The sequence below is a fragment of the Malus sylvestris genome, chromosome 11 (assembly GCF_916048215.2).
Source record: "Malus sylvestris chromosome 11, drMalSylv7.2, whole genome shotgun sequence".
In the NCBI taxonomy this organism is placed as follows: Eukaryota; Viridiplantae; Streptophyta; class Magnoliopsida; order Rosales; family Rosaceae; genus Malus; species Malus sylvestris.
In genome coordinates, this window is record NC_062270.1 from 38953784 (window position 1) to 38980814 (window position 27031).

General features: G+C 35.4%; 1 protein-coding gene across 1 annotated transcript; it reads left to right on the forward strand.

Moving 5' to 3' along the window:
- The first annotated feature begins 7642 nt into the window (after window positions 1-7642).
- LOC126591008 (aluminum-activated malate transporter 13-like) lies at window positions 7643-10117 on the forward strand. Its single transcript, XM_050256537.1, has 6 exons — window positions 7643-8039; window positions 8183-8329; window positions 8662-8934; window positions 9041-9156; window positions 9330-9473; window positions 9587-10117. Exons 1-6 carry the CDS (start codon window positions 7742-7744, stop codon window positions 9908-9910), a joined length of 1302 nt encoding a protein of 433 aa, XP_050112494.1. The 5' UTR covers window positions 7643-7741; the 3' UTR covers window positions 9911-10117.
- Window positions 10118-27031: the final 16914 nt, after the last annotated feature.

The window sequence follows — 27031 nt, forward strand, 5'->3', positions numbered from 1 at the left end:
CATTTTTCTATTGTTACAATGTTACTTATTATATTCAGTAAATGAATGAATAGTTGGATTATAGAGACAACATCTTACAACTAGGAAAAATACTAGAGTGAAGAGAATAGTAATTTTCGTATACACGCCTAGGCTGACGAAACGGATTTAAATAATTTATTATATATTATATAAACTAATTAATTTGAACATTTAATAATGTCATTTTTCTAAAAGGTGAGAGTTTTGGCCCTTTAGGTACATAATAATGATATATGTGGTGTGATCTTAAAATAGGATAATAAAACCCCATAAAAATAAACATAAAGGTGATATTTAAGAGAGAAGCAAAAAAGTAAAAATAAGATGGTGAAGACTATTTAAAGAGGAGAAAATGTGCAAATATATAAATAAAAAAAGATGGTGGAACCATCTTAAATAAAATCGTGCAATTAAAATGATGTTAGAAATGGGGTTGTCTTCTTCCTCGTGCGAGGCTGACTCTACAACAAAAGATTTCCAAATTCCGACTTTTACATATAAGCCCGCATAGCTCCCGTCCATCATCATCCAGACCCATCTAACTCCGCCTAAAAATTGGGGACTCTTCTGAAGTGAAGGCCTAGGCAGGCGCCTACTCCGGCTATCCTTAGGGCCGGCTCTGGGCATAAGGTGGATGATTATGGATGATAGTGCCTCATCCAATAACGATGTAAAAGTAAGAGGAAATCAGAACAAAAGGCGAAAGAAAGAGACAAGATTGACATACAAGTGAAACGAATGTACGGCTGATGGTTTCCGTGGCACGGACTTAAGAGATAAAAAGTTGTTTGCCTATTGTTAATTTGGTAGGTATATGTCCCCTGTCGCCACCAAAACTTATTACAGTCGTTTAACTCTTCATCATTTATCCCAAATCCTAATTGCTTTGCTGACACATCGGAAGTCAAATATAAAAACAAACCCGAACAGTCATCTTTTTTTTTTAAAGGAAGACAAATAGTGGCAAGTTACGGTTATCCACTTCTTTCGAGGATCCCGAATGGTCATTTTTTAATAGTATTCTGAAACATTAGAGAATTAAAAAACATTTTCAAATTTTGATTAATAATATACAAGATGAATGAAAATAATACCCTAAAGTTGCTTATGTAGTCATAGGAAAAATCCTAAATGCAATTGAAAATAAAACTAATTCAAGATTACAAAAGTTCTGAAAACACTCCTAAAACTTTAAAGCTATTTTAACATTTAAACGTTGTTAAAACATCAAAATCAAACACCGAAAAGGAATCATGGGGCCAAATCAAATACCGAAAACCTTGAAAACAATATTCACTGCAACTAGCCCGAACTTGCTGTTCGAATAAGCTTTTCTAGCCCCTCGTCATTTTCTCCTTTTTGTGTCGTATACAATGTACATGGCTGAAATATGCCCTATGTAAGAAAGATTAGGGATTCATATTCACTCGCTTGAATTGCTTCCAAATAACTTACATATTATGAGGTTTACATTCTTATATTACATGAGAGCGACAAACACAAAGACGTATTCACCGTAAATTAATTATTCACCAGGATGTATACATGAAGATATGTTATGATTTGTATTACTTAATTGATATGAAGTTTTGCGTGACAACAGTTTCATGTTATGTTTTTATGAATATAAATCGTGCTCAAGGTTCAAAACTTAACATATATATTAATCTTTCTGATGATTGGAAGCTATAGCCTATATTCCTTGTTAATTTGAAGACAAATTTGGAACACTGACTTCAATTTCTTTATATTTCTATATAAAAAAAAAGGAATTTAAACTTGAAATCTCTACCAACATTACAAAATAAAAGTATACAAGGAAGACTTAAATTATATATTTGGATGGTCTTATATATGACACTTAGATTAAATTTCGTTAGTGGTTGTGACCATCATCATTCGTAAATATTTTTCAACCCCGTGTTGGATTCGTGTCCAATTAGCTTATAGATAGAGCTTTTGTGGAAGGTACTAATCGTACTTGAACAAAGATGATAGGTACTAATCGAACTTCTCCAACAAAAGTAGTTTTAAATTAAGAGCGCCAATCGTGCTATGATCTATTATTCCAAAACTTAATTAATTACACCTAAATCTAGGTTTTGCCTTTTGTTCATTAGTGGCTATGGTCTATTATTCCAAAACTTAAATTAATTAGACCTAAATCTAGGTTTTACCTTTTGTTCATTAGTCAATGTGCTAATATATGGTTGGATGTTAAGAATATGTATATATGAGTGATAAATTTTTTAGGCCCAGTATATGATTCACTACCAACATTATCAATATTGTCTCCAAATTTAATCACCAATTACTATGCGTAGGCTTTTATCACAAAAAAATCTCGATGATATTAAGAGTATAATTTTCTCATATATAAGTCATTTTGTTATATTTTCGATGTGAGATTCTATTCTCCAACAAAGAGGATAGCGTGCATTCAAATGACCTTGTATAAGCAAGCTAAGTTGTGAGGGTGGGTAGAATGATGAGTATGAGTATGCTAGATCTAGGATTTGAAACCCATCCAATAAAAAAAAACACAAAATTGCACATAACTCATGATCATTTACAAATTTTACCCCATCTTCCCTCCCTCACTCATTACTCTTCTTTAGTGCTGGACGACAGAAAGATTTTTAATTAATTTGGTTGAGGTCAAATCTTTAATGGAAGAGCTCCACGCATGGCGCATTGTCTTGCCATTTTTAGCCAAGCAATGTAAGGTTCCCTAGTCCAACAAGTTAACAAAATTTGCTTTGAAACTTTATTAAGAACTCGTACTAGTACTATAGTTATAATCAAGGAGACACTGAGTGGTTCTATGAATTCAGTCCATGCGATTCAAGAAGTTGTTTCATTTTTATCTACAGTTGCTTAATCAAAATTTTAATAAGTGACGTTTATTAATTGATGCTCTATCCTACGCAGGTGGTTGTTAACTGAAATATCCATTTAAAAGAATTAAGAGTACATGCACATCTGTATATGCATTAATTTGATCAGGATGATGCTAATTTATCATGTAATTAACTATAAGAACAGATTCAGAAATTAAAAATTCCTGGCTAGCTCAACGTAAGCAAATTGTTGACAGCTAAAATGTATGCTGTTAAGCTTAGGCATAGCTGAATTAGGTCATGTTCATGTTATCTAACTAAAATTAGGTCATTACTTTCTTAATTTAATTTCTAAGCTTTTTATTCATAGTCTTCATTAGTTCATCCTTTCTTTTTCAGCCCAATTTACTGGTTTGTGCTTCTCATGTCTTGCCTCTTTCTTAGAATGCATGCGTGCAGAGTCATGCACCACGTATACATATAACTATCAGTTGCACAACAACCTTTATGAAAATTAATCGTAGTGATTGATGGTTCTTCAATACTCTTAATTCATATGATTTCATATATGAAGAATGTAGAATGATACGTGGACTATGTCCAGAGATTTCAAAACTGCCAATGTAACTAAAAACATATAAACTATAACATATGTGAGGGTGTGAAGGTAAAAAGAGTCTCGCATTGGTGAAAGGAGAAACCTTGCAAAAGCTTATAAGAGGTTGGGCTACTCCCAATATTGCAAATTGGTTTTATGGTAGAACCTTAACTTTCTTCATGGTATTAGAGCTGGTTGTCCCATGTATGAAGTTTAATAGCCACACGTGTTCCACGTCATCTGAGCTCAACGGCCACACATGTTCCACGTCGTCTGAGTTGTGTTGTCCACGTGCATTGCCAATTGATTTTATCGTGGAACTTCAACTTTCTTCGGGGTATTAGAGTAGGTTGGCCCACGTGTGAAGTCCAATGGCCACACGTGCTCCACGTTACCCAATTTGTGTAGTTCACGTATTTGGCTTGAAAATTTGCCATACGTGAGGGGGCGTGTGAGGCTGTGAAGGTAAAAAGAGTCCCACATTGGTGAAGGAGAAACCTTGGAATGACTTTAAGAGGTTGGATTATTCCACATTGGTGAAGGAGAAACCTTGGAATGACTTTTAAGAGGTTGGGTTATTCCTCATATTGCCAATTATTTTTATGGTAGAACATCAACTTTCTCCAACATATAGTTCCCAACTTTCTGTTAATTTTGAAGGGAAACAAATCATCTTAGAAGAAGCCACTTAGTACTATGGTCTAGTGGTTAGTACTACGATCTAATAATATTTCTCTTCACTTGTAAGTGAGAGGTCTTAGGTTCGATTCTCGCTGAAGACGAATTTGAAACACATTATTGTTAGCCAATAGCTTATCCCACTTTCCCATCCCTTTAGTGTGGATAATATCATTTGTTCCAAAAAACAAAATCAACTTAGGAGAAGCTAGCCAACATGATCACGTAACAGCCAACGATATCGTATATGGCCAACACAAAAAGATGTTTACCAAGAAAATGCCATAAGAACCATAGAAAATAGAGCGTGGCATCTCCACTACGAGTAAAACGTGGTGTCATTTTCTAGTTGATCATCACTGTGTGACTTAATAGGCGTCAGTGTACGTTTTTAGCATTTTAAAATCTAAAATAGTCCAGATTTTCGTCATTCAATATTATAGTTTGGTGGTTTTCCTCTTCACTTAGAAGTGAGAGGTCTTTGGTTTGAATCTTGTTGATGGCAAATTTGATACCAAATTAGATTGCCCATTGTGTGGCTTAGCCGAACCCATCTCCCATTAGTGTTAAAATATCAATGTATTAAACAAAAAAAGATTTTCCAGATTTCATATCCTTTTTTTTAAGAAGAATTGATTGGTAATTTCTCCCCTAATTTGTGATATCCGATTAATATACTTTATCACAGGATCAGCCACACGTTTTCTTATTCCAACCTAACTTTCTTAAGTATTTTATTGTACAAATGCATACACGAATATATTTTATCGAAAAAAAAAATATATGCTAGTAATAGTCACTCGCTCACGGATGTAATTAACTCTGAATACATTAAGTTTATTATCAAGCCTACATGTATCAATGATTTGTTGATCAACCTTGCATGATAGGACATAGAAAACCTTCGCATGTTTGCAAGTTGTGAGCACTAAGCTTGGTGATCAACCACAACGATGAAAATGCGATAATAATTTATCTGCGGCATTGGCACAATATTGCGCATAGAAAAATGTTGTTGCGAAAAGACAATTCTCCATATATATTATATACTGAATTGGCATTGGCACAATATCTTGCCTGCAAGCGTGCTCCACTAAGGTGACTATAATTTTAATAATTTCATTCAAAAGTTCAAAACCCTACTTCTGATAAATGCTCCTTAAATTGAAGTGCAAAACCTCTGCTAGCTAAGCCCTGGTTTGGGATTGAGGTGATTTTAAAAATTGGGTATGAAAAAAAGTTATGAAGGTTTTTGGTGTTTGGTAAATGTGGAGCAAAAAATAATCACAAGGCGACACGTGGATTCTTGGGTAAAAGAGGACAAAAATACCCTTGAGTCATACTGAGATTCCTACACACGAGCAGCGGGCAATTATCCCTAAACCAAGTCAAAAGTGCCCAAAAAAGGTAACAAATTCAAAGTTATCTCATCCATCCTCATCTTAGGTAATTACTTCATAACCTATAAATTATTTCATATAAATAGAGATTAATTGGCTAATTAATGGATTAATTCCTAATTAATCCATTAATCACCAATTTAATCACCCATTATATCAAATAAGTCACCCAAATTAATCCCAAAAGCTAGACAAAACCGGCCACCTCCCTTTGCTCCTTACCTTTCTTATTTTCTCCACTTTATTACCTAAATAAAGTTAGTCATTCAATTCGATAACCCCCCATTTATTTCTTTCATATTTAATTAGCTAATAAATTGGCTAATTAAACCACAAATTCAACAAAAAATCCACAAGTTGGCCGGCCACTTTCTCTCTTAAGTGGACAGGCCTAACCCTATAAATAGGCTCCCATTTTCACCAAACACTCATTCCAACACTTTGGAAAAAATCTCAAAATTCTCTAAACACTCTTTATATCTAAATTCTAACTTTGGCATCGGAGGTTCTTCGGGCAAAACGCCCCCATTCATCGTGAGCACGTGAGGCTCTTGCTCTTAACCTAAGGTGTTAATTGTTTTGTAGGTGCAAAATTGTCCAAGATCAAGGAGGAATAAATTTGCATCCACAAATTAATTAATCCATTAATCACCAATTTAATCACCCATTATATCAAATAAGTCACCCAAATTAATCCCAAAAGCTAGTCAAAACCGGCCACCTCCCTTTGTTCCTTACCTTTCTGATTTTCTCCACTTTATTACCCAAATAAAGTTAGTCATTCAATTTGATAACCCCCCATTTATTTCTTTCATATTCAATTAGCCAATAAATTGGCTAATTAAACCACAAATTCAACAAAAAATCCACAAGTTGGCCGGCCACTTTCTCTCTTAAGTGGAATGGCCTAGCCCTATAAATAGGCTCCAATTTTCACCAAACACTCATTCCAACACTTTGGCAAAAATCCCAAAATTCTCTAAACACTCTTTCTCTCTAAATTCTAACTTTGGCATCGAAGGTTCTTCGGCCAAAGCCCCCCTCATTCATCGTGGGGGCGTGAGGCTCTTGGCCTTAACCTAAGGTGTTAATTGTTTTGTAGGTGCAAAATTGTCCAAGATCAAGGAGGAAGAAAATTGCATCCACAGTAAACTCTCAAAATCAGCTCTATTTCAAAGTTTTGGATGAAAATAAACCCAAAACTTGAAGCTGCAAATAGCAACTTCCAAAAACCACCTTATTTCAAAAACACGGGTGAACAGTAAATCTTTAATGAATTTTTCAATAACCCCAAAATTGCCCTCATTTCCTTACATTTTCAGAACGCCTTTTGCATTCAGCACGCACTCGCAAAACCCGAACCAGAAAACTTCAATCCCAGATCTCTCTCATTCTACCAGCGATCTCTCTCGTTCCTCAGGTCGCGTTCTCCGGTTCGGCGTCCTTCCTCAAGTACTTGGACAACCTGACGGTGGTGGGCATCTCCTTCTGCACCGCCTTCATCTGCGAGGCGATCTCATCGACAACTCTCCAGCTTTCTTCAAAATCCCCCCTTCTCCTCTTTGAGAAGGTCACCTGCCTTGCTTCAAAATCCCCCCAGTCTCGATTGATGAATGCAATATTTTCAAGTATATTAACAATATTGTACTAATGAATCATAGCTATTTGGTTTAAAATATTTCAATTGAAGTAGTTTGTCATACTAATTAATATTTAAGATAAAGTTTATAAATATTTTTTCTTTTGAAAATAAAGTATATTTAGTAATTCACCTTTATTTATTAAGAAAATTAAATTAATGGCACATCTAATATTATACCCTTTTTGGTCATTTCACACAGTTACAATTGTTTTACAAAAGTTTACCAAGCATTATAATACTGTTTTTTTTTTTCAAAAGCACTTTTACAAAAAAGTTTACCAACCACTCTACTGCTTTATTTTACAGCTGCTTATTCTCACAGAACATCAGAAACAATTTTTTTTCAAAACACAACAATATCAAACTAGCCCTAAGTCCACTTTAGGTGAATAGATACCATATATGTTCCCACTTTGGCTACTGTTCGAGGGAGAGTCATGTATATATAAACACGATATCTCCCTTCCGAATTTCACAACTACAAAGTGAGTCATTTTGTCTAGCTAAAACAAGAAAAAAAAACTCACAGAATATTTCTATTAATATTTCTTATTAGTGATTTATGGGTTCAACCGTGATAACTATTCCGGCAGATGGGGAGCTTGCTTGTCCCAAAAATATTCAAGACAAAGATGAGAGGCAGAAGTTTTCCATTTTTGGAATTATTTCCAATCGTACACTTAGAGTACTTGATCAGAAAAGCAAGCAAGATATGAGAAAGCTGCTTCACAGCATCAAGGTTGGAGTTGCCCTAGTATTGGTTTCACTTCTCTATCTTCTGGATCCTCTCTATGAGCAAGTTGGAGAGAATGCCATGTGGGCTATAATGACCGTCGTCGTCATTTTTGAGTTCTATGCAGGTTAGCTCTACTTTTCTGGGTTACTTTGGAATGTTTTGCTCTTCTTTATGCAACAAAAAAAAATGTCATTAAGTTACTAATTCATGTTTTAATTAACTTTGTGTACATTTAATAATTAAGTATGGTAACAATTTTTTTTTCAGGTGCTACACTTAGTAAGGGCTTAAACCGTGGATTCGGAACAATTTTAGGAGGTGTATTGGGGTGTTCAGCTGCAACTTTTGCCCAAGAAGTTTGTAGAATGGGCAAGGGCAACGCCGTGATTATCGGTTCTTCGGTGTTTGTCATCAGTAAGATAGTGCTCGGCCATCCATGCTCATATATAATTTCGTGACGTAACCTTTATAATGCATAGTCTAATATTGTACAAAGTTGGCCCCCAAAGAATTTGGAACTTCCATCTTAACCTAGAAGATCATGGCGCATTAACCACGTGCCATGCATTACTATAGATTTTAAATGGTAGTTGATGACGAATTGTCATCATATATATATATATATATATATATATATATATATATGACATTTTGGACAGTAGAAATCTTATTGAATAAGAAAAAAAAATGAGGGCAGAAAAGATAAACTGGTTACTACGTAAATCTTACATTTTATTATATTTCAGGTGCATCTGCGACATATTTTAGATTAGTACCAAGTATCAAGAAAAGATATGACTATGGAGTCATGATCTTCATCCTGACCTTCAATCTAGTAATCGTATCGGGTTTACGTGCCGAAAAAGTGTTGGAATTAGCTCGTGATCGTCTTTCAACGATCGGAATGGGATTTGCCGTATGCATATTCATAAGCTTGCTAGTCTTCCCTACATGGGCTAGTGATGAACTTCATGACTCTACAGCTCATAAATTTCAACTCCTTGCAGACTCAATTGAAGGTAATAGTTAAGACATGTATTAATTTGTGTTGGTGATTAAAGTAAACGCATGAACCATTTAATTAAGTAAACAATTAACCATTGTGCGCCCATAATTGATTTGCAGGATGCTTGGAGAATTACTTCAGATTGGACAAGGAAATTATGAAGGATGACCAGCCTAGGTCCATTTCTAGTAGATGCAAGTCGGTGTTGCACTCCAGGTCCAAGGATGAGACACTGGTATAATACTATTTCATGCACATTTTATCGAGAGCGTTGTATGTACCGCATAGTAATTCACTTCTTATTAAAAGTAGTGGTTCATCAAATATGATATAGATAATATTATTCTTGTATAAATTATAAGCAAAAAAGTGTGCTCACAGTGTTCTATAATATATTATGTATGTCAGGCAAATTTTGCGAAGTGGGAACCATGGCACGGAAAGTTTGGTCTCAACTACCCCTGGACAAAATACCTACAAGTTGGAGAGCTTCTTCGAGAGCTAGCTACCATTGTCATTTCCCTCAAAGGTTGTCTTCAATCTCCTAGACAGGTACATATATACATATATAACATGCACTCTTTGGCATTTGCTTAAATTAATTTTGGTTCATCTTCTTTCTAAGAAAAATTCTCAAGCTGGTTCAAAATTATGTGTGATTTTAGCCGTCGTCGAGTCTGAGGCAGTCGATCGAAGAACCCAGTGAAGCTGTAGGGTTGACACTTGCATGGATCCTAAGAGAGCTTGGGGAGAGCCTTGTAAAGATGAGAAGATGCAACCGGGAGGCTGTGATAGTGCCCAAATTGAAGTCAATGAAACTAGAGATGAGCTCGATTGTTTCTACTTTCAAGTTTGGACCAATAGAGAATGTTGATGGACTTGCAATTGCAAGCTTTGTCTTCTTGTTGGCAGAGATGGTTGAAAAGGTGGAAGAATTGGGAAAGGAGATTGAAGAACTTGGAGAGCTTGCTGGTTTTCATACTAAATAGCTATAGCCAAGTCTACATACACTTTAATATTCTTAACTACGGCCATTTTCCAATTTTTGGCCTAAAAATCTCCATGTATGTTCTAAAATTATGGGACTTTGGAGAGGATGCGTAGCTACCTAGGTTTACGTGTATATGTTAATCAGCCGTGTAACTGAAACTATGACAGATTTTCATATAATAGATGGTTGATATTACTTCATGATATGTTATGATCTTATGCATGCATTGTGTGGGAAAGATAAAGAGAATTTGGATCTAGACATGTTGTGCCTAGCTAACTTAGTACTCGAGAAATCTTTATACGGCAACACACTCATAGGGATTGAAATCGTTGGGACCCATATAAAATCAAGTTTTATGGACTGAAGTGAAGTAAAGTGACTTATTTGTCAACTTTTTTTGTAATGATCACCCTAAAAAAACAAACGTTGTCTTTCCTAGAGTTGCCAAAGTGTGCTTAACCTCTAGGTTTTAAATCATTCTTGTTATTGGCAAATAAATTATAAGAACACTTTGTAGTCCCATTATATAAGAGGTGAAATGGTTAAAGATTTGCCCAATGTAAAATTTTACACCTTATAAATGTGTAGTCGTACACAACAGCCGAACGCATATAAAATTTTCTTCTAACTTAATTTCATCATCACACCATAGAAAATATCTACAAAATAGATCAATAGGTTTGGCCTTAAAATTGACCAAGGTCCGTTCACAAGGCTGCAGGCCAAGGTAAGATAAATAGGATGATGTAGGGCTGGGTTCGGTTCTGATCGGTTCGGTTTTTTGCCAAAACCGAAACCAAACCGAAATTTCGGTTCGGTTCGGTTCGGCCCAAATTTTTTTCGGTTTTTTTCGGTTCGGTTTCGGTTTTTTTTCGGTTTTTTTTTTTTTTTTTTTTTTTGAAAATGAATAAAAATTGAAATCTAAAATTTTAACATAAGCATTCCTACCATTTATATAAAACGATAATTGAATGCATCTGAAGATCTTATTTAACTTATACTGCAGATAAACAATTGAAAGCTTTTATTTACGAACCTCAAAAAGAAGAACCCCTAATCGGTAAATGTCTGAAGCACATGAACTTGATCCACCAGAAACCTTTTTAGGACTATTATACCATTGCAGATTAACAATGCAACCGTTATCTTGATCTCCTAATCGGAATTCTAATGGATCCAACAGAACTTAGAATTTCATGCCTAATAGAAGCCACTTCACTTCTCAGCTCATCAACTTCCAAGCACAACCTCTCATTTTGATTTCGCAAATGTTGTATATACTCCTCTGCAACTGCAAGATAGTAAATAAACAACAAAGTTTGAACCGTAGTCACAGTTATGGAAAAAGAAATACCAGATACATAATGCTTGAACTTTCCTTCTTGTTCTCTACCAATTTCATCCAACTCCTACTATTTCTTCATCTGCCATGGCATAACAACCACCGTAGATTAGGAAAAAAGGGGGACAGAACAGATTTAGATTAAATAGAAATATCCAAATCAAAGTATAGGCAGCACGTAGGTCCTTACAAATACGTTTACAATATACCCAAAATTCAGAAGTACAAAAAAACCAAATTCCTATTGTATTCCATCAAACACCTCATATCCATGAGGAAGGAGCTGCTTCGCCATAATTTCGGCATTTTGGGAGAACTATTCCTCTGAAATAGTCCAGATAAACGAGTCATACGAGTTCCAACCTCTCGGCGGGGTGCTGGCGCGATCTTGTGATGACACCCTGAAATCAGCATACATTTGCAACCACGATTTGCATCACAATGCATCACAAAACCAGAAACATTGAGATCATCAAATAAAACAAATTAGCAACAGAAAAAAAAAACCAAAGTAAACAAGGTAAAAACAAAATAATAGTGATAGCATTTAATTCTACACACAACATTCCTCAGTTCCACACAAATTTTCAGATTAGTAAATTTGAGCTCAGAAACCCAAAAGAATAATGCCACAAATGCAAATACTAATAAATGAGTGGGCAAGTTGCAATTAACAATTCCGAAATGGAATCTCGCAGAAACACTGAAACAAATTCTGGGTTGTCGAGTAGATGATCATGCTTATCATCAACAGGAAACACCGAGCAAGTGAAGAACAGAAGATGATGAAATGGTAAAAAGTAAAAGTGGGTTTTTACCTCTGGGTGAACAGACCGAGTAAGAAGCAGAGAGAGGTGAAGAGGAACAAGGAGACATTCATGGCTCAAGGCTGAAGCTTTGACTCAAGCACTGGGAATTCGATTCCGACCAGACCAGACCGGAATTCAGACGACGGAATCAAACAGCCGGCAATGGAGTTAGGTATGACACCGACATGTTACAGCCGGCAATGGGGTTAGGGAAATTTGAGGGTTACTGGGTTAGGGTTCATGGAGGGAGTCTGGAGGCAGGGAACAAGAGAGAGAAGAGGGGAATGAAAAATAAAAAAGTTAGGGTTAAAGGATTTTGTTGATTTCTCAACAAAATTAAAAAACAATCTCATAAATCCTAAAGGCATGAGGGTTCGAACCCATTACCTCCAGCGTGAAAAGTTTCGCTTAAACCAACTTGGCAATAAGTTCTGTTTTGTTATGATTGTATGCCTAAACTATTTATAATATTGAAAAAAAAAATTAAATATATATATATCGGTTCGGTTCGGTTCAGTTTTCGAACCTTAAAACCCGAAACCGAACCAGTTAGATTCGGTTCGGTTCGGTTTGACAGTTTCGGTTCGGTTTTTTTTCGGTTCGGTTTTTTTCGGTCTCGGTTCGGTTCGGTTGTCGGTTTTTTTCGGTTTTCGGTTTTTTGAACCCACCCCTAGGATGATGACATAATGATGACCACTCCCACCGGCATCCATGCTCAGGTCTGAATAATGTCACGATTCTTATAAAATTCAGTTTTCAGAAGCAATACATATAATTTGAGACGAAATATCTGGTAGATAAATAATTTATTATATATTGTATAAATAAGTGCCTATTTATATTTAAAAAAACACATAATTGTATACATAAATTGCAAAATAAAATAACATATAGGTTATAAAGTATTAGAATATATTGAAAAATAGGGAACAAGTATATAATGAATGTTCACCCAAGTATTCAAAAAGTCTCTTACATTTTATAGAAAAAATAAAATGCAAAATGAAAGTTATCGATTTTCTATCTAAGTGGGAGTCGAGACCTAGATGGTGCCTAGGCGGGCACGAGGTGGATGCCTAAGGGATCTAGGCGTACTTTCTTAATTTTCAAACACCTAAGGATTACTCGAGGCAGTGGTCAGCCGCCTAGCGCCTTGGCAGGAATTTTTAGAACAATGGATAAGATCAAGAGACATCACAACAAGAAGAAACGGAGAAAAAAAGGGCATTCATCTCATGAAAATTGCTGTAACCCTAACCCCTATTCGGATTCGTAGGGTTTTTTTTCTTCTGCAGTGTGGTCAGAAGCAGGGTTGGCCCTGAGTATTTAATTAGGGGCCCTGTGCAAAACTTAGATGCAGGTCATATTTTCTTTATTAATTTTTTTTTCAATTTATCTATAAAATTAAAATATTACAAGATAGTGCAACAAAAAAAAGTTGGTTTGTTTGGCCTAGAGTTTTTTCCTTATCTTTAAAGGTCTTGAGTTCGATACACCTCATGGGCCATGAAATAGAAAGGCCAAACCACTGGCGCTAGAACCATGATTAATATTATCAATTGCATTTACTATTCGAACCCAGCTTATGGGCCATGAAATAGAAAGGCTGAACCATTGGCGCTAGAAAATTATCATTCGCATTTAATATATCTTATATGCATCTGTATACATGTAATGAAAATTTGGGGGTCCTTCCCAATCGGGGGCCTGTGCGGTGGCACATTTTGCACACCCTTAGGGCCGACTCTGGCTAGAAGCACTTCAGACACAAACGTGACAAACGTTCTATGCAATGGAGGGCTATACACAGCTGGTGATCCTTTTGATAGAGATATATTGTATGGCTAAGATATTGCCACTTGTATGAAGATTAGAAAGTCAGTTAGGTTGTTAGTTTGTTAAGGAGATTGAGATGTGCATAAATACTAAGATATGGTCTTGCTTAAGTGCTAAGAAATAAACATACAAAATTTCTACTTCTCTCTCTAGAAACTCTCGAATTCCCCTCTCTCTCTCTCTTTCTCTCTTTCTGTAGGTTAACATGTTATTAATCACCATGAAAGCTCACGCTTGACCTTCGATCCGAGTCTTCCACAGGTCTGATTCTTCATCTTCTTTGATCTTCTTACTTCTTGCTGGTGTTTCTTGAGTGAATTCACTTCGTCTGCTCTACAATCTAGGGCTTTCTTGCTCCCTAAGGTTTTGCAACTGTGATTTTGGTTGTGACTTCGTCTTTTCCAAATCGTGCCCTCCAGGTGTTTGTTGTTTTCTCCCAGAGATATTTTTGCAACATTCAGAAGTTTTATAACTCGTAATTCGGCAACAATGGTAACTGCCTCTCAATTACAGCTTCTTCAATCACCGATAACTGCATTGGTTTCATCGATTTCTACATCTATGAATGTTAAACTAAATGATTCGAACTATCTAAATTGGAATTTCCAAATGAAATTACTGCTTGAAAGTAATGGAATTCTAGGGTTTGTTGATGGCTTTCACCCTTGTCCTGCTCGATTCACCTCTCATTCTGGAGAATCTAGTGTTAATTCATCCAATTCCTCTTCTTTTGCTGATAGTGATGAGTATCTGGTTTCGATGATGCATGATAAACCCTTGATGCAATTACTTACAGCATCTTTGAGTCTTGTAGCTATGTCTTGTGCCATTAGGAGTACTAGTTCGAGGGATCTTTGGATAAGATTACAAGAACAGTTTTCAACTGTCTCGAAGACTAGCATCTTTCAGATGAAATCAAATCTGCAAACAATTAAAAAGGGCTCTGATTCTATTACTCAGTACTTACAGAAGATAAAGGAAGCTAGATACTATCTCTCTGCTGTTGGGGTTTACTTTCTTGATGAAGATATTGTTATTCTTGCATTAAATGGTTTGCCAGCAGAATATAACACCTTTAGAACTGTGATCCGGTGGCGTGAAAGTGTCATCTCTCTGAAAGAATTTCGAACACAGTTACTTGCTGAATAAGCAATTATATAGTCAACTGTCAATGCATCGTTTATGTCAGCCATGATTGCTAATAATTCAACTGAAAGAGGGCCTAATCAATCCAGTGTTATATCTGGTGGTTTCAAGCATTTCAATGCTAGTAAGAACAAGGGCAATGACAGGTTTAATCAACAACCAAGAAATTTTTCATCGCGAAAGTACATGCTTACTCAAATACATGTCATTCAAACTCCAAGTCCTTGTATACTTAGTTAATTTCCAAATACACATCAGTATAATATTTTTGCCCTACTCGAGAAGCTTTGTGAGAGATTCAATCATAATACATGGTTTTGCTTTTATAATGAGAAGGGTCCCACCTATATTGGTGCTGGAGTCAATTCTTTTTACTCCTCAATGACTCCATATCCACAACAAGGGTATCAATACTCTTAGGTGGCTTCATTTTCTCAACCAAAGGTTCCATTATAGGTTCCTGGACAACAGTTTCAAGCTCCAATTCCAATGCAAGCCTACCATATTATGGTAACACCACAAAACCCTTCAGCTACTTCTACATCTAATTCACAAGTGTGGATCACTGATTCAAGAGCAATGAATCATATGACTGCTGATCTCTGGCATCACCCTATCCTACTACTGAAGTCATTCAAACTGCAAATGGTGAAGGTTTGCATGTATCTCACATTGGTAGCACTATTCGCAAACCTTTTATATATCCTATCAAACTGAACTCTGTGTTATATGTTCCCAAATTAACACAGAATCTTCTATCAGTACATAAGATATGTTTGGACAATAACTGTTAGCTTATCTTTGATGCCTTCTATGTTTTTTTTTATCCAGGACAAAGTCAGATGGATGATTCTTTACAAAGGAATATGAAGTAATAGACTCTACCCGATTTCTGCCCTAGCCAATAAGTGTCCTGCAACCTCTCAAAGTAATGTCTCCAGTAAATCTCTCATTGGTCAGCTTGTTAACTCTACTACCTGGCACAATAGATTAGGACATCTATCTATTTCTATTGTGTCCCTTATGCTGCATAAACCTAATGTTGCATTTCCAAAAGACTCTAGTCTTGTAATGTGTCAAAGTTGTTTAGAGAGCAAGTTCTGCAAATTGCCTTTTTCATCCAGTGTCAATAAATCTGTAATTCTCTTTGAAGTGGTGCACAATGATCTTTGGGGTCTTGCACCTTATAAATTTGTGGATGGGTATAGGTACTTTGTTGTCTTCATTGATAAGTGTACCAAGTATTCCTAGATGTTCCCTTTGGTTAATAAATCTGATCTTTGTGCCACTTTTGTTGGTTTTCATGCTTATGTTCTTACTCAATTCTCTGCAAACATAAAAATATTGCAAAGTGATGGTGGTGAGTATACTAGTAAATCTTTTCAGTCATTTCTTCTCCAAAAAGACATTTCCCATTCCAAATCTTGCCCTTACACTCGAGAAGAAAATGGCATGCCTGAACGAAAGCATCGACATGTTATTGAAACCACAATCAAATTGTTACAAACAGCTAAAATACCCTCTCAATTTTGGTCTTTTGCATGTCAAACAACCATTTATCTCATTAATAGGATGCCTACTCCTACCTTGTCTAATAAGTCTCCCTTTGAAGCCTTATTTGGTGTTGTCCCAGTTATTCATCACTTGAGAACATTTGGTTGTGCATGTTACCCTTTATTAAGCCATACAACTCTACCAAACTTCAAGCTAAGACTATAAAATGTGTATTCTTGGGCTATACACAAATACAAAGGGTATATTTGTTATATAGTTTCTCAAAATAATTTTTTTGTTTCTAGACATTGGGTGTTTAGTGAATATGAGTTTCCTTATACATATTTATTGGCACAAACCACACACAAGTCTTCATGTTCCAATCAGGTTGCTGGTCTTCCTTCTCTTCCTGTTACTTCACAGGATGTAGTCACCCTACCATTTTAAGCTATTAACTCAAGTGAAGTCTTTCCTTCATTATCCCCTTCCAATACTTCCAATCTTCCTACTTCACCCCTACCTTTTCCATCTGTTGCAGTGTTTCCATCTACATCCCCAAACCAATCACCCTCACCTGATACACAAAGTTCATCTCAGTCCATTACTGGGGCAGGTTCAGACACAACTTCTATCCCTGTGAATAGTCCAGATAATCTTCAAGTGGTTCTCTCAATACCACCATTAAACTTACATCCTATGGAGACTAGGAGTAAGAGTGGTATCTTTAAGAAAAAGGTTTTCTTGTCTACAATTGCTGCCTCAAAGGATGTTGACTTGTCTCTGTGTGAACCATCATCATACAAATCTGCTCTTCAGAGTGCAATGTGGTCTCAAGCAATGCAGGAGGAAATCAATGCTTTGCATAATCAAGGGACATGGAGTTTAGTCTCTTTACCTGAAAATAAGAATTTAGTGGGGTGTAAATGGATCTTCAAAATAAAGAGGCATTCTGATAGGTCAATTGCACGACATAAGGCCATATTGGTTGCCAAAGGCTTTAGTCAAGAACCTGGTCTCGATTATAGTGAAACCTTCAGCTCGGTTGTTAAACCCACCACAGTGAGGATTGTTTTAGCACTAGCTGATCATTTTAATTTGTCACTCCGGCAACTTGATGTCAAGAACGCTTTTCTCCATGGAATTTTGCATGAGTAAGTGTACATGGCTTAGCCACTTGCTTTTTAGGATCCCCAGAATCCATCCTTGGTGTGTAAATTGCATAAATCTCTTTATGGATTGAAGTAGGCCCCAAGGGCGTGGAATGACAGGTTCACTTCATTCTTGCCTCAATTGGGATTTCATAACTCTTATTATGATTCATCAATATTTGTGAAAATTGTTGGTGCAAATATTGTGATATTGTTGCTCTATGTCGATGACATTATCATCACCGACAGTGCACCTACTACGATACACCAAGTGATTAGGGACTTCACCTCTGAATTTGTTATCAAAGACTTAGGTCATCTTCACTTCTTTCTGGGAATTCAGATTTCCAAGACTGTCAATGGTTTGTTTCTGTCACAACAGAAATATGTGCAGGATTTACTTGTCAAAACTGAAATGATTGACTCAAAGGCATGTGATACACCTTGTCTCCCATATAACAGGTTACTCATGGATGATGGTGAGCCATACTGTAATTCCACTTTATATAGAAGAAGTATGGTGGGTGCCCTACAATATCTCACATTCACCAGACTTGATATTGCATTCTATATGCATCAAGTATGTCAATTCATGTAAAAACCAATGGTTTCTCATTTCATTGCAATCAAAAGGATTTTGCTGTATTTGAAAGGAACTATGGATTTTGGCATCTCTTACTCAAAAGGAGATTTGACACTACATGCTTTTAGTGATGCTGATTGGGCGAGTGATCCAATTGATCGACGATCTACAACAGGTTTAGTTGTGTTTTTAGGAAACAATCATATCTCGTGGTCATCTAAAAAGCAGCAAACAGTATCACGATCATCCACTAAGGCTGAGTATCGTGCTCTATCTTCCACTGCAGCTGAACTTGATTGGATCCAACAGATTCTTAAATTTCTGCATGTTCCAATACCTGCAACCCCTGTGCTATTCTGTGATAATCTTTCTGCTATAGCATTGTCATTCAATCCAGTGCAACATCAACAGACAAAACACATTGAAATAGATGTGCATTTTGTTCGGGAGAGACTAGCCAACAAGAAGCTTCTGGTGCAGTTTGTATCCTCCAAGGAGCAATTTGCTCACATATTAACCAAAGGACTTAGTGCTCCATTATTTCGTATTCATTGTACCAATCTCATGTTAGGATCATCCAAACATGAGATTGAGGGGGGATGATAGAGATATATTGTATGACTAAGATATTGCCACTTGTATGAAGATTAGAAAGTCAGGTTGTTAGTTTGTTAAGGAGATTGAGATGTGTATAAATACTGAGATATGGTCTTGCTTAAGTGCTAAGAAATAAACATACAGAATTTCTACTTCTCTCTCTAGAAACTCTCGAATTCCTCTCTCTCTCTATCTCTGTAGGTTAACACCTTTTGCTGTAAGCCTAGCCTATGTTCTTCAAGAATTGGAAACTGCCGCACCAGAACACAAGAACTATGATTACTACAACATATCTCCTTACCCTAATGCGTTTGCGCACGGCCATGCTTGTAACCAAAACATCACAGCCCCAGTTTACACTACTACTTGTCTTGGTGCTGCAAATACAGACATGTCAGTGACGTGTCAAAATGCGATAGGCGGTTGAGCAGTTAATGGTGATTGTGCAGTAAGGTATGAGCAATACCCATTTACTGACCTATCAGCCTCAACACATTAACTATAGTTAGACTGTCTGTTCAATGAGTTTGATTTCCACTAGCTACTAAATGCTGCCGCTGCAATGACATTATATAATTTCGGCGTACTAAAAGTCTTCCTTTTGTGAAGAATGAATGGGATAGCTAGTTTTTATTTTGCGTTTGTGGTTGTTGGACATGAAGATATATATGGTTGCAGTGATTGGCTGCAAGAATCAAGGCACCATTTTTCCGTTCTTTTTTAGGCACATTTATTCCATCAAGAAACCAGAAATGAGAACGGCACTTGCATATGTCTTAGTAGCAGGGCCTAAACTATAGCCAGAACGGATTTTCGTCAACGAAAACATCTTTGAAAAATCAACATGCATTTTAAGATGTAAAAGGTGGAACAAAAGAAACACGAATACAAGTTTTCCATTTTTTTTGTAGAATTTAGCAAAACCGATCAAAACCTGTGGGTTAGCTTACAGTTCTTACACAAAATACAATCCTAACACGAAAAATGGTCTAACATGAATTTTGTGAAGCTAATTGCAGGTCAAAAGTACCAAGGGAAAATGTTTTTGACGGGTTTTGGTAGATTTTCTTAAAACTGATAAAAAACCATAGGTAGCTCACAGTTTTTGTGAAAAATGTGATAGTTGAGTTTTTATAATATCTTGTGTGAACAAAAAGGACAATGTAACAAGTCATTAGAAACGGAACATTTATTTAGTCACATAAGTAATTTTTATTGAATTTTTAAGTTGGAAACATAAAAATCGATACATACACTAGTGGAGCTCATAACATAACCAAAACAGAGTTTCGTCGGCATGCCATCACCTCTGCCTACTTGCATCCACAAATCGTTGCATGCTTTTCTAGCTTCAGTGTCTTGCAATGATAAATTTGATGCAAGGAATTCCCGTTGCCTGTATTAGCCTAGCGAATCTGTCATCACGACTCGAAAGGTTCAAAATTTCATATCATTACAATCCCTCCAGTTCTTAAGCAGAACATGGTTGAACAAGATGTTCTGTTAATTTTCCCTCGGTAAGCCTTTCGGTGATTATCATGCTGGCATACTTGGGAAGCCGCACGAACGAATTCATGTTCAAGGAAGAGTGCACAGAGAAGCTAGTTCGGAGACACCCAGTAGGCACCAGTGCGTGCAGTCTTGATACCGGATAGAGGCTGGTCTGTTCTCAGGTCCTGTATAGTACACAGACGCATGTCTGTTCTCAATTTATTAACATGTGACTCATTCGGCCGCGTTAAAATGTCCGTATAATGGCTTTCGCCTAAAGACAGGCAATGAAGCCAAGTCAGGTGGAGTTTCCAAGTGGCAATCACCAGCAGTTGTTCCCATTGCCGCATTTGTTACATCCATAGCCTATTATTAGTTGCTCAGTTGTCCACTTGGTAACTAAATTCTTTGAACATATCAGGTGAAGCAAACGGTGGAATAATGTAACGTGTAAATACCTACGGTATTGATGTGTCATGTATGTGGTGAAGCCTATAGAAATATGTGAAAAAACACACAGGGCCTTTGAAGAGCAAAGCAAACTGAAACTTGGCGTGGCCGAGCAGCAAACAATACAGATATCAATGAAATCAGAGGGAGAAGTGATTTGGAAAACCCGAAATACACAGGAGCATAAGTTCGAAAACGGACATAAGTGTTGCTCATGTTCACTTCACTGCTAATCCAATCAATCACAGTTTCGATTGATCTGTGGTATGCAGGGCCGGCCAGGCCCAGTGCAGGCAGGGTGACCGTCCGGGGTCCAAAAAAATTAGGGGCACCAAAATTATTAGTGTGACATATTTATATACGTTTTTATAAGAGTATAAATTTATAAAATTTGGTTTAATGATGAATAAATTTAACTAGAACCGGTGATTTTGTTGTTTAAAATTAATGAGGAGATCTTGGGTTCAAAACACCATGTGTGCTTATTTAAATTCTAATTTTTACAAATTTCTTTTCATAATAGTATAAATTTATAAAATTTGGCTAAATAATTAGAAGTTTAATTAGAAGCAACGGTTTTTGTTAAAATTAACGAGAGGTCCTAAGTTCGAAATGCTATGTGCATGTTTATTTTTTTCAATTTTTACGAATTTTTGTTTGGTTGTTAATTTATTTTTAATTAATAGCTAGTAACTATGTGAGTTTCTATTTTTAAACATTCGTTCCAATTCAAGTCTAATCTTTAATAAATGGTAATGCATAGACTAAATTTTTAAACCAAATTTGCAAATCACATGATGTGTCATCAAAAGGTTTAATTTGATGCCTATTCATTACTTATACATATCCTTAAAGACTCGAAAATATCATTATTTTTTTAGTCTTATATTGACGAGGTTAGTAAATAAAAAAAAAACATTTCACGATTTATACAAAAACACTTTAAAAGTTCAGATGGAAGACAAAACTCATAATTTATCTGCTTGTAAACCTGAAGTTTTTTTGTTTCCTTTCCTCAATACAAAATAAATTAATTTTCCGTGTTTTTAAATTACTAAGTTTGAAGTTCTTTTCTAAATATAATTTTATCAATGTCTTACGTGTAAAAACAAATATATATTTTTTATATGAAGTGAGGGCATATTTTTTTACGTTGCCTCGGGTCTCGAAAATCTTTGGACCGACCCTGGTGGTATGCACTTTCAACAGTCATATTCACATATTCACCTCCTCTCCTTGGAAGTATCAACCCCCAACAGAGAATGTAATTTCATACTCTCCACAGGACATCTTTGAGTTTTATTTCAACAAAATAATTCTTAAATCCACGGGAAAAATTAATTAAAACATACTAGAAACAGTGATTTATATTATTCGACAGGGCAGTTGAAGTCTTCAAACTTGATCACCAAGAAACCCGAGTGCTTTGTGATTGGACTTCGATTCCCTTCCAAGATTTTCTTGTTAGGAACTGCAGAGGAGAGTATAGTGAGAAGAGACTCCCATTGTTTCCTTCCAACGGAGTAACCAAAAAAGATTATAAAAAAAAGAGATAAAACAAACTTTTTCCTGTTCCCTTCACAGATTTGAACCTAAGATTCAAGTTCTATTTCAAGAAAAAAAACGAAAATAACAACCTGATAATCAATTAATTTAACTTCAAGTTACTTTTTCATGATTCAATACTAAATAAAAACTGCTTAAGCTAATCGAAAATCTTATACATCTAATATATGACATGCCCTGGAGCAATATATTATGAGATGTGTGCTCAAGAATTTCATAACGAAAAATCGAGCGATCAAGGATCTTGGTGTGTGCATACTAGAAATAACCTTAGGTTATCTTTCTTTCTTTCGTTCTTTTCTAAGTCCAAGAGTGTGGGGTATAAGGTGGATGATAGTGCATCATTCAATAAGGAAAGAGATTCTCTCCAAATCTCTTCCACCAAGATCACCGGATCAAGTGATTTGGACCTTTAAAATTTCATCAAACGATAAAAAATTATTATAATTTTTAAGAGATCAAAATAGATGAACCGTCGAACCAAATTTCAAAGGTCCAATGATTTTGATAGAAGAGCTCTGGAAAGGATCTCTTTCCATCCAATAACGATGTGCCAGTAAGAGGAAATCAAAACAAAAGGCAAAGAAAGAGACAAGAGTTTGACGTACAAGTCAAACGAATGTACGGCTAATGGTTTCCGTGGCAGCGACTTAAAAGATAAAAAGTTGTTAGCCTAGTGGTAATTTGGTAGGTTCATGTCCCCTGTCGCCACCAAAACTTATTAGAGTAATTTAACCCTTCATCACGTCTCCCAAATCCTAATTGCTGGATATTACAAAAGGTCTTAAAACACCTAACATAAACTCTGTTTTTAACCCTTATACGTTGTTAAAACGTCAAAATTGAATACCGAAAAAGTGAGTCCAAATCAGATACCAAAAATCCAAAAGACTATTCACCGCAACTAGCCCGAAATAGCCCGAAATTGTTGTTCGAATAAGCTTTTCCAGCCCCTCGTCATTTGCTCTTTTTGTGTTGTATACAATGTAAGTGATTGAAACATGCCCAAATAAAAAAGATTAAGGATTCATATTCACTCAATTGAATAGCTTTGAAATAACTTATATTATAAGGTTTATATTCTTATATTACATTAGAGCGATAAACACAAAGATGTATATACCGTATATTTGATATTCATGAGTATGTATACATAATACATGAAGATATATCTGATGTGTATTCCTTGAAATATATATCAATCTTTGTGATGATTGGAAGCCATACATTTCTTGTTAATTTGAATACAAATTCGGGACATGATTTCAATAAAGATAGTACTTTTTGTGGAAGGTACAACAATCGTACTTGAACAAAGATCAAAGGTGCATGCATCATTTTCCAACCAAAGTTCAAACTTTTCCAACAAAACTAGTTTTAAATGAAGAGCGTCAATCGTGCTAATATGGTTCCAAAACTTAATTAATTAGAGTTAAATATAGTTTTACCTTTTGTTCCTTAGTCAATTCATCTGTGATAATATGTGGTTGGATGTTAAGATTATTTATACGAGAGATAAATTTTTAGGCCCAGCATATGATTCAATATCAACATTATCAATATTGTTTCCAATTTAATCACTTATTACTAGGTGTAGGATTTTAATTATCACAAAAAACTTCGATGATATTAAGAGTGAAATTTCTCATATATGTCATTTTGTTAAATTTTCGATGTGAGATTCTATTATCCAACAAAGAGGATAGTGTGCATTCAAATGACATTGTAATTAAAGGCTCGTGGTTGATGAGTATGAGCATGTTAGGTCTAGAATTTGAAAACCCTCCAACCTTAAAAAAAGAAAAATGCACATGATCAATTCAATTTTGAACTCATGGTCATTTCAAAATTTACCCCATCTTCCCCCTTTCACTCATTACTCTCCTCTAGTGCTGGACAATAACGATTTTAATTAATTTGGTGGAGGTCAAGTCTTTAATGGAAGAGCTCCACGCATTGTCTTGCCATTTTTAGCCAAGAGGTGTCCTAGTCCAAAAAGTTAACAAAATATGTTTTGACCCTTGAGAACTCGTACTAGTATAGTTACAATCAAAGAGACACTGAGTGGCTCTATGAATTCAATCCATGCGATTCAAGAAGATACTTCAGTTTTGTCTATAATTGATTAATCAAATTTTTAGTGACGTTTAGTAAATGATACAGCTCAAAATAAGGGGTTTCGAAAATTCAAAATTTTTTAATAATCTCACAAATTTTGGAATACAACTTGAACACTTAATTATTTTCCATAATGGTCACTTAGTATCACGGTCTAATGGTATTCTTCTTTACTTGTAGGTGAGAGATCATAAATTCGATTCTCGCTAAAGGCAAATTTGAATCACATTATTGCTAGCCCATTGTGAGACTAAGGCCATCTCCAACTAAAGGAGGGCCATCCCTCCAAGAAATTAATATTTTAATGAACAGTGCAATACCATATTTCTTACCATCTCCAACCGAGGCTCATAGGGCCAAACATAATTTATTATTTAAATTAAAAAACCACAACAACTTAAATCTAAAAACTACAACAACTTAAATTTATAGGAAAAAATGTTGTTTAAGTTTCATGTTGTTAAATGTTTTTTTTATGTTGTCTAATGTTATTTAATGTTATTTAACATTGTTTAATGTTGTTTCATGTTACTTAATGTTATTTAATGTTGTTTAATGGCTTAAGAAGTTATAGGGAAAAATATAATTTTGTAAAAAAAAAATCAAATATAACGGCTAGTTGACGTCAACGAGCCGTGCATTCAAATTTGTGACCCCGGCCCAGGGCTGGCTGGGTTGGGCCAGCAAGTTGGCCCTTTGGCCATTTTTTGTCTCGTGGGGTCCACGATCCCTTTGGCCTAGCCCTCGGCTGGAGACGGTTTTCAAGCTATTTTCAGCCATATGGCCTTCTGGACCCTTCGGTTGGAGATGACCTAAGCTTCCCATCTCCCTTAGTGTAGATAATACCGTTTGTTAAAATAAAATAAAGCTCTTCTTCATAACAAGGTATTTATAAGAATACAACAGAGCAATACGAGACAAGAAAACCTAGACCAAATCAAATTAAATCATATCAAATCCTTAAAAAGAATTGGTCGAAATCAAATCCCTAATTAAATCATATAAAATCCCTAATTAAATCAAATCTCTAAAATATTTCTTTTATATTTTTCAACACCCACCCTCAAACTCATGATGCCAAGAAGGAAATAAGATTTAATTTGAAACTTTGTAAATTCAATACCCCCTTCATGTGGGACTATGCTTTAAGTGAGCCACACATGCAGGAAATCTTCACTAATATGTTGAAACTAATGCCAATCTTTACAAAAGTAAAGCAATGTACAATCCGTCGGAACTAACACCTCTTCTCAAATGCTCAGCTGAAACTAGAGCCAATATTTTTGAGAGCCCAACTAAAACAAAAGCCTCAAAAGCCCCAACTACCAAATCATTTTTTTTCTTTATTTATTTTTTTCATCCAAACCTTCTCTTTTTTTTTTTCTCGCACAACACCACTTTTTCTTATCATTCTTCTTTTTTTTCTTCCTTCATAGCAACGGCAATCAACAATTCTTTTTTTTTCTTCCTCTTCTTCTTCTTCTTCTTCTTCAGATCAATATTCCCTTCCATCATGAGAACATGTGACAAGTTGAAAATAAAGGGCTTCCAGAAAATTTAGAATTCGGCACAACACCACTTTTTCTTATCATTCTTCTTTTTTTTATTCCTTCATAGCAACGGCAATCAACAATTCTTTTTTTTTTTGCCTTCTTCTTCTTCTTCTTCTTCAGATCAATATTCCCTTCCATCATGAGAACACGTGACAAGTTGAAAATAAAGGGCTTCCAAAAAATTTAGAATTCTCTGCAAATTTCATAAACTTAAGAACAACTTTAAACTTTATTCTTATCCATAAGAAGATATTTATAATAACACAGCCACTAATAAGAAATAAATTAAAACAACCATTCGTGCACAAAAGAAAACCTAGACCAAATCATATCAAATACTTAATTAAATCATATCAAACTTAAATCAAATCTCTACAATATTTTCCTTTATATTTTCCGACAAATACTATCCTACACACGGTGTTTGTTAAGTGAAAGATCCATTTAACAAGAATTAATTGGACAAGGTGATGCTAATTTAAATAGTAATTAAGTATAAGAACAGATTCATAAATTAAAATTTGCGGCTAGCTCAACGTAAGCAAATTGTTGACCATTGAAATGTATGTGTCGAGCTTACCCATAACTGAATTAGGTAATGTTCATGTTATCTAACAAAAATTAGGTCAGTCATTTCTTAATTTAAGTTCCAAGCTTTTTATTCATAGTTTCATCATCCTTTCTTTGTCCAGCCAAATTTATTAGTTTTTTTGCTTCTCTCGTGTCTTGCTACTTTCTTGAGAATGCATGGGATACTTTGAGCATGCATGCGTGATGCGTGCAAACCCATGCACTATGTATAACTATTGCTACAAGCCTACAACCTTATGAAAATTAATCGTAGTGATCTTCAATCATGGGAGAATTTTAATTCATATGGTTTGAACATACTGAAATAACTATATATATAAACAATAAGATAGACCATTGTGGTAAGCTAAGTGGTGAAAAGGTATGTAAAATGATACATAAGAGTAGATTAT